The sequence below is a fragment of the Manihot esculenta genome, chromosome 11 (genome assembly GCF_001659605.2).
Source record: "Manihot esculenta cultivar AM560-2 chromosome 11, M.esculenta_v8, whole genome shotgun sequence".
Classification (NCBI taxonomy): Eukaryota; Viridiplantae; Streptophyta; class Magnoliopsida; order Malpighiales; family Euphorbiaceae; genus Manihot; species Manihot esculenta.
In genome coordinates this window covers 6,933,581-6,942,118 of record NC_035171.2, presented here as the reverse complement: position 1 = coordinate 6,942,118, position 8,538 = coordinate 6,933,581, and the positions used below count along the sequence as shown (strand labels likewise).

General features: G+C 35.1%; 1 protein-coding gene across 2 annotated transcripts; it reads right to left on the bottom strand.

Moving 5' to 3' along the window:
• Nucleotides 1–1,423: 1,423 nt before the first annotated feature.
• Nucleotides 1,424–7,033, bottom strand: LOC110625956 (putative disease resistance protein At3g14460). Of its 2 annotated transcripts, XM_043962173.1 has the most exons (3): nucleotides 5,201–7,033; nucleotides 2,109–5,002; nucleotides 1,424–2,014 (listed from the first exon to the last, which is right to left on the bottom strand). In XM_043962173.1, exons 1-2 carry the CDS (start codon nucleotides 6,899–6,901, stop codon nucleotides 2,138–2,140), a joined length of 4,566 nt encoding a protein of 1,521 aa, XP_043818108.1. In that variant the 5' UTR covers nucleotides 6,902–7,033; the 3' UTR covers nucleotides 1,424–2,014; nucleotides 2,109–2,137. The 2 variants fall into 2 exon arrangements, with proteins under 2 accessions (XP_043818108.1, XP_021627362.1); XM_021771670.2 differs by having other exon boundaries at nucleotides 2,109–7,033.
• Nucleotides 7,034–8,538: the final 1,505 nt, after the last annotated feature.

Genomic DNA, 8,538 nt, shown 5'->3' with positions numbered 1-8,538 from the left:
ATCAAATACCATCTATATATTGATAATTATTTTGTGGTAATAATGTTAAAAACTTTTGATTGCAAGATGAATGTATCAAAATGGTACTTACCATTATTTTCATTTAACATCATAATTATAAGATTATTAACATAATAATGCTTGTTTTAAACCCAAACAACTTGCTAATTATTTTGGAAATTTATTAATGAGGCATGCTTCATTATAAGCTATTAACAAAGTGGAATGAATTGACTTGAAACCTAAATTAATCAGAACATGCAATTTTTTTTTTTTTCAAACAAGAAAATATCATTGCTTTCACTAATCTTATCTTTATATTTTGGGAAAAGTAAAAAATATAATAATGAATAAAATTATATTACTAATAAATGTTGGGATGAATAATTTATATTATTTATTTTTAAGGATTTGATTTTTGAATATTTATTTTGATCACTTTATTTTTATTAGTACACTGAGGAAATAGGGTAAAAATGTTCTAACTGCAAATTTAAATGGTGCTGATATATTAGGAATGTTTGGGTTTCCTCCCAAGTTCAATAAGAACAGAACACAAGAAGATAATTACTTAAAATAATAGTTAAATACTATCTTAATACAAGTGACCTAGGGTTAATAAATTAGGGTTTTGAGGTTGGCTTTTTCTATGCACCATTGCTACCCATGAGTGGGGATCAAAAATTTGAACCAACTTATACAAAAATACAATTCTATTAATGTAATGTTGATGTGGAAAGAGAACTATAATTAGCAATTAATTATCAGCAAAGGACATGCTTAAACTATAAATCATCATGTTTTTCTTTTAGAAAAAAAAAATCATAATGTCTAGATACATAATTGCCTCTCTTTCTGCTTAAATAGTAGGTAGGCCTACTCAATGATTGGGTGTGATAGGAGGAGGATATGCCACTTGGGCTATTGCCCTTATGAGACAAAAACTACATAATAGGATTTGTTCAATTTTTGGAAACTAGTGTTTTTCTTTTGTACACATAAGAACAACACAGGAACTTCAATTTTCTAGGAATTTATCCCATGAGATATAAATCACTTCAATTGAGATGAGAAGAATTCCATAGTTGGAGTAATGGTGATTCAATTATGCATTTTAAGATTGTCTTTTATGATGATTTGAGGAAAAGAAATTGTCTCTTGTGATGTAAAAGAAAAAGCTTTTGACTTTTTGCAGAAGGTAGTTTTTTAAAGATAAACATGGATAAACATGCATGTCTTCAATGATCAGAGTTCAGCATTCATGTGGCTTTTGTTTCCTCTTAATTAAATGATTAATTTCTTAGTTTAAAAAGAAAAAAGAGTTGAGCATTGATCAGTTCATTGTCTGAAGTCAATTATTAGATTTGGTGCATAAGAATTTTTATGGCAGCTATGGCTGAGTTGTCAACTTGAAAAAGCATATGAAGTTGTCTCAAATGGGCAGTCTTCATTGTGTGATTCATATTTCAAATAGAGGGAAAAATCCCAAATCCCAACTAGGTTACAAAGTAAGATTTAATTTTTCAAGCTCCAACCCAAGTAGTCTCTGAAAGAGAAGCATTGCCATTATCTTCTGCATATGCTACATATTAGGCCAAGACTTGAAGAACACGCCATTGACAAACAAAAAAGTTTGCAGATTTTCCAACAAATCCCAACATTGGCCTTATCATTTTAATACAGTACTTGATGCTTGCTTTGTTTTGTTATACTTTTATCATCAAATTTCAAGTCTCCCAAAGGAACCTCAAACACAAGTCTCTTGCAATCATTGTTTCTCAACTAAGTTCAATTTCAACCTTGGTGGTAATGATGCTTCATTTTCAGTTTTATTATTACTGTTCATGGATTAGCACTTGAAGAAGCAAAGAAAATGAAAAAGAAAAATGGAGGGCTTATTACATGACAGAAATAAGACAGATTGGGGTGAAATGAAGATAAGGGTAAGATACTATATTTACTAGAATGAAGGCTTTGCTCCAACATCTTCAGCCAAGGTTGAAACTTTTACAGCCTACAAAAAGGACATGAAACCAGAGAAATATCATTCAGCAGAATTCATTAAGCACTTCAGAATTTCGATGTGGAAAATGTTTGATTAGAAATACCTGAGCTTGTTGGGTGAAGAGAGATTCATCTACATCTCAGACAATGGAATATAGTCGATCCATATACTGGGAATGTGAGAGATCTTTACCCAGATTCTGCTATCCTTCCCTGTACATCCTTGTTTTAGCAAAGGACAACCACTGATGCTTAGAGAAGAAAGAGAAGAGGGCAGCCTCTCTCCTGGCAAATACTGGAGCTCAGGGCAATCCCTGATCTCCAATTTTCTGAGAGAAGTGAGGTGTTGAAGCTGTAAAGATTTCAGCATTTTAAGACCCTGGATTTGAAGATGGGTAAGGCCTGAAGGCAGCAGTGTCTCTTCTGGGAAGGACTCCAGATCATTGTACCCAGCAACTGTAAAACGAGTGAGAGATGGGAGAATATGCAAATTGCATCGAATAAGGCCAGCAATGAGTTTGTTACAGTCTCTGATGTCGAGTAATTCTAACTTCTCAAGCAAAGAAGCATCAAGAAACGACTCAAGTCCTGGACAGTTGTATATTTTCAATTTCACAAGTGAAGGCAGGAGGGTTTGCATACACTCTGGCATAAAGTGGAGGATTGGGCAGTCTCCAATCTCCAGGTCTGCCAGGTGTTTAAGCCCCTTGTAGTCCACAGATTTCAGATTTGGAAGATCCCGAATTTTAAGATGGGTCAGAGTGGAGGGCAGAAGACTTTCCTCTGGGACGAATTCTTCATCATCTTCTATATTATTACTCTCCATGAAGCTTGGAACAAAAGAGAGTTTGCTGCAACTTTGGATTTCAAGTGATTGTAATTTGGTAGGCAAGCCACCTTTTGGAAAAGACTTAAATTCAGGACATCTACCTATTTTCAAGACCACAAGCTTTGGGAAGAAGGCTTTTATATGATCATGCAGCGCATTCAAGTTGATGCAATCCCATAAATAAAGCTCCGTCAAATATGGGGCTCTGAGTCCTTCTTCTGGAAAAGATGCCAAATTAGGGCATTCTTTGATTGCCAAGAGACTGAGGGACGTGGCTTCTTCATGAATTGCCTCAGATGCAGAAAAGGATGTGAAATTCGGACAACGTCTGATATTAAGACTTTCTATGTTCGGGAACAATGGGATGTAGCTGAGTGAGTCACAGTCTTCGATTGTGATTTCTGCTACATTGCTGCAAACACCACTCATTAGCCACATCTCAATATCTTCTGGGGAGTGAAATTTACCAACATGGAGACTGTACAACCCAGAAGTACTCCATTTCTCTAACTTCACATCCCGTGACTCGTCTACCAACGTCAATTTCTGGATGGTTGGAGCACTTGGAACTGAAAGTAGAGGCAGCTGTTGACAATCAATTATGCATATATTTTCAAGCTGAGGGAAGTTTGGGCTACTCCCTAGCATTGAATCAAGATGCATATGCTTCCTCATTTCCAAGGACATACAAGATCTGAAATCCCCCAAAGTTGCTTCATCAGGTGCAGAAAAGGATTCCATATTTGGACATTGCTTGATCACGAGACTCTTCAACCTGGGGAAAGACTTTAGCAAGAAGTACTTTAGTACATTGCAGCCAGTGACGGTGATTTCTTCAAAGGTGTTGAAAACACCATGTAAATGCTTCTTGTAAATTTCTTCCAGTAAGTCCAATTTGTCAACCAGAAGACTGTGCAAACCAGAAGACAATTTATGTACCTGCATAGAACCAGTTTGGTTATGTAATGACATATTTTGAATGGTTGGAGGCATTGGCATTGAAACCACAGGCAGCTTCGGACAATCACATATGTGAAACTCTTGGATAGGAGGGAAATTTGAGCAAGTCCTTGCCAAAAATGTGCTAGATATGGGATTTCCATAAGCCTCAGCTGCAGAAAAAGATTCGAGATTCAGACATCCAGAGAGTTGAACTCTCTTTAACTTGGAGAACAACATCAGCGGGAAGCACCTGAGTGAATTATCATTGCTGATTTCGATATCTTCTAATAAAGTGGAAAGATCCTTCATTTGTTCTAAGAAATTCAGAGAGTGGAATCCGTCAACTTGGAGATGACATGGCCCCGAAGTTAATTCAGCAAACACCACTCTACGAGAATTGTCCTCTAACGTCACTTCAGATAGGACTGGAGCCCTTGGAAGAGCATCCACAAGTTTCTGGCATCCCTTAATCAACAATTTTGTCAAGGAAGGAAGGTGATTAGGCAGGGCTTTGGTTAAGTTGGGACAGTTTATTATGTGAAGATCTAGGAGAAGTGGGAAAGCTCCATCTTTATCTGTCCAGAAGTTCCACAGTGGCATATCTTCAAACCTTAAAACTTTGAGGGATCCAAATGGCATACTAGAGGATCTTCCATAGAACTCAGGACCAACAGAGGTGACTTGATCAAATGCTGTGATTGAGAGATCTTGTAGAGATGGTAGCTGTCCAAGCAGTGGCAACTGTGAGCAATTTTTACATTTATCTAACTTCAAGGACAATAATTTTGAGAATATAGCATCTCCTGTCCACCTTGGAAAAGCTGTGCCCCCATAGCCAACTATGCAAAGACTTTCCAAGCTCCAACTAGGCTTTAGATTTTCAAGTACCCTATTTGTATGCTCTGAATCCTTAACTTCACCAGACCATTTGAGCTCCAACTTCTGAAGGTGATGCTTAAAACTCAAGTTGGCTTCATAAGCATCTTGAACATTAACTACATTTTGAAGATTCTCAATTCTAACTTCTCCCCTAATGTGATGAAGTTCCCTCAATTCTTTAATGCTAGACCCAACTCTTTTTCCCATTATGAAATTAGTTAATATTCGCAGTTCCTTCAGATTGCCCATCTGAGGTGGCATTTTTTTCAATTTTGTTTCTCTAATGTCAAGACACCGCAAGTTGATCAACCTTCCCATGTTAGTTGGCAGCTTGACAAGATTTTGGCACTGAAACAAAATTAAAGTTTGCAAATGGTACAAACTACTCAAAGATTTAGGTAACATTCTGATTGATGCTCCAGAAAGATTCAAATATCGTAAATGATTCAAATTGCGAAATGAATCAGGCAACTTAGTTTCACTGCAATATCCAGGAAGAGATAGAACTCGTAAACGATCGAGTAATGAAAATGAATCATATGTTACCTTGTCAAAATGATCAGCCAACTTCTGAAGTTTCATGTAAAAGAAGGTACGCAAAGGCAAGCCTTCATTGATCCTCCCCAGTTCATCATAGCTACCAAAATGTGTTATTAAATGTGACAAGTGACGAGTCCTTAATGGAAGCTTAGGTAATCGGTTACCCTCCACACTTGAGCAAAAGTCTCCAGAAATGAATGTAGCCAAGTCATGAATGAGGTCATGCATCACAAAGCATGACTTGTTTCTGCTTGACTGCTGAAAAAAGGATCTCGAGACAAGATCATTGAAGTACTCATTGCCTAGAAACTCCATTTCCTTGCCACTGCCTGCAGAGTGGAGTAGAAATCCCTCTGCCATCCACAAATCTATCAAGAGCTTCCTGTAGAATTCAAAACCCTTTGGAAATATTGCGCAATAAGCAAAACATCGCTTTAAATGTGAAGGGAGACAATGATAGCTCAATTGTAGAGCTGGAAGAATGTCGTCACTCACCAAATTCCACATGCTACTCTCCAAGACCTTCTCCCATTCAACAACATCTCTTTTGAAGCGAAGAACAGTCCCTATTGTCTTTGCAGCTAATGGAACACCTTTGCACTTCTTCACAATCTCTCTGCCAATTTTCTTTAAATCAGAATGTTCACTAGAACTTCCATCATTGAAGGCATGTTTTGCAAACAAGAACCAGCAATCATCATCAGTTAAATTATTCAAATGATAAACTACACTTCGGCTGTGGATGACAAATGATGTGCTTTCTATGCGTGTGGTGATCAAAATCTTACTTCCTGGTGCACGAGTCTGTAAAGATTCGCGCAAAGTTGCCCAATCAGAATACTTATCATTCCAAACATCATCCATGACAAGCAAAAACTTTTTCCCATCTAATTTCTCTTTCAGCTCAGAACAGAGCTCATTCTTGGCATCACAGTTCTCTCCAGTGACCTCCTTTAGAATATCTTTCATTATCTTGGAGACATCAAATTCTTCTGAAACACAAACCCATGCTTTGAGATCAAACCACTTGTTCACCTCGTTTTCGTTGTAGACAAGCTGAGCGAGGGTGGTTTTACCTATGCCGCCGATTCCCATGATGCAAATCACACCTACATCATCGGATTTCAAGGACTTCATTATTGCTTTCTTGTCTTTCTCCCTACCATAAATACCGTATGCATCATCTGGCTTTGAAATAGTCGGTGTTTTCTGAGATGATGGTTTTTCTCCAATACCCTTTCTCATACTTAGGCCAAGCGCATCCATTTGCTTTACTAAATGTTCAAGTAGCCCGAGGATCTCTCCCAATTTCGCGTTCACCTCTTCTTGAATTTCAATATGATGATGACGACGACGACGACGACGACGATGAGATGAGAAAATTTTGCAGACCTTCTGTCTGGAGGATCCAGTTTCTAACTTGGACCGCAGAATTTGATAAGAAATATCGTCAAGCAAGTCGTCAGCTTCATAGACAGCATCCTTAAGCTCGTTGAGCCATTCTTTGATGGCTGGCATGATAATCTGCTTCTCTTCAGCTTGATCGAGCAGGCCATTAACAGTGATCATAGTTATCTTAAGCTTCTTCAACAATCCATGATCAAGTTTTTGGCCCTTTAAGAAATGAACAATCTCCGAAGAATCCATCCTCTCAAACAGAAACTGAAAGAAACTGGACAGAAATGCTCCTGCTGCCACCTCTGCCATGCTTAGCTCCTTCCTCTGCACAGAAGGATTTGAGTAATAGCAAACAAAATCAGCAAACAAGGAGGAGAAGCAAAACCCTGCAATTTACTCTCTTTTGGTGATTAATCATTAATGGAGCTCACTGAGACAGTTTTATTTAGAAGCAACGCAATAAGAAACATTCATATTATATATTATAAAGTTGATATTATAGTTCAATTATTATTAAACTAATTGAATTTATTTTTTATAATAGTTTACTTTTATAGTTTTAATATTTATAATAATTTAAATATCTTTTTTATTAATAATTAATTAACTAAAAAATTAACAAAAAATTATATTATTAATAAATTAAAATTTTAATAATTAAATTATTTATTATTAAATAAACACTAATTAAATTATAAATTTTACTAAATTTTAAAAATTATATTGTAAATTACCTAAGACTAAACTATGAATTTATATACATAGCAATAACTTTATTTTTAAATTATATAAATTTATCATATAAACATTAAAATAATATAAAAAACTATATGTTCTTTAATAATTATACAACATTATCTTATATAATTTTAATGATTATTATTAAAGGTCATTCTTAATTTTTTTTTAAAAAATGTGAGCTCATTCACTAATGCGCTCTATTGAATTTAAGTTAATGTCTGGTTCTATTTATTAAAAACTTTAATTTAATTTAAAAAATTATTAATATTTAAATATTTATTTAAAATAATCATTTATATAAATTTTTCCATAAAATAAATTCAGTAACTTGAAATGAGAGTGTTCCTCACCTTTTATTTATTCTCTTTTGTCTGCTAGTTAGTGATACCTAACTATCTCTGTAGATCCATACATACGAAAATGTCAAATGCCCTCTTCACGCCGATCGACTATTTAATTTCCTTCAACAAGCTGCGAAGTGACTGAACCTGCTGTCTCTCTCCTTGTCACCTTATCGGATTAGACTTCCTCTTGACAGATAAATTCGTGAGTGACCCGATTTGCTCCGTGAATTCAGGCCGAAACTGGAGGTGTTAGACTGATTTACCAGAGAAATTCATAAACTTTAGGTCAATATTGTCTTTATAAATTTAATTCTCTCTTAAAACAAAACGTGAGAAGTCTAACAATAACTACAGTATATTTTCTATAGCTAAAAAAAAATTTCTTTATCATATTAGACAGTAAAACTTTTTTATATATTATTCTTAAACCTAATTTCTTTCAAATTAATTTTAAAGTTTTTTTTTATTTTCATTTTTAATTTAAAAAATCTCAATAAGAGACAAATTCATAATACTAAATAAAATCTATTCTTTTTCATCTGATAATAAGTCAAAAATTAAAAATTTTCCTCATTCCATCTCTCTTTTTCTCTCTCTAAAGCTTAATTATTTGTAATTTTCCTTTTCTTTCTACTTATTTCCCTATAAAATCATACCCGTTTTGCATAAAGTTCATCCATTATAATAGACCAAATCAAACTAAGGAAACCCAAAAACTAATTCTCTCACCTTCATTAGCAAGAAGAAAATTGTATTTCTGTACAAAAAATAGATCCACACCCACACATCTCTCGCTCCTCTAAATTCACAATCTCCTCTATCTTCCTTTTTCCTTTCTCCACAAACATCGGTGAGCCTACC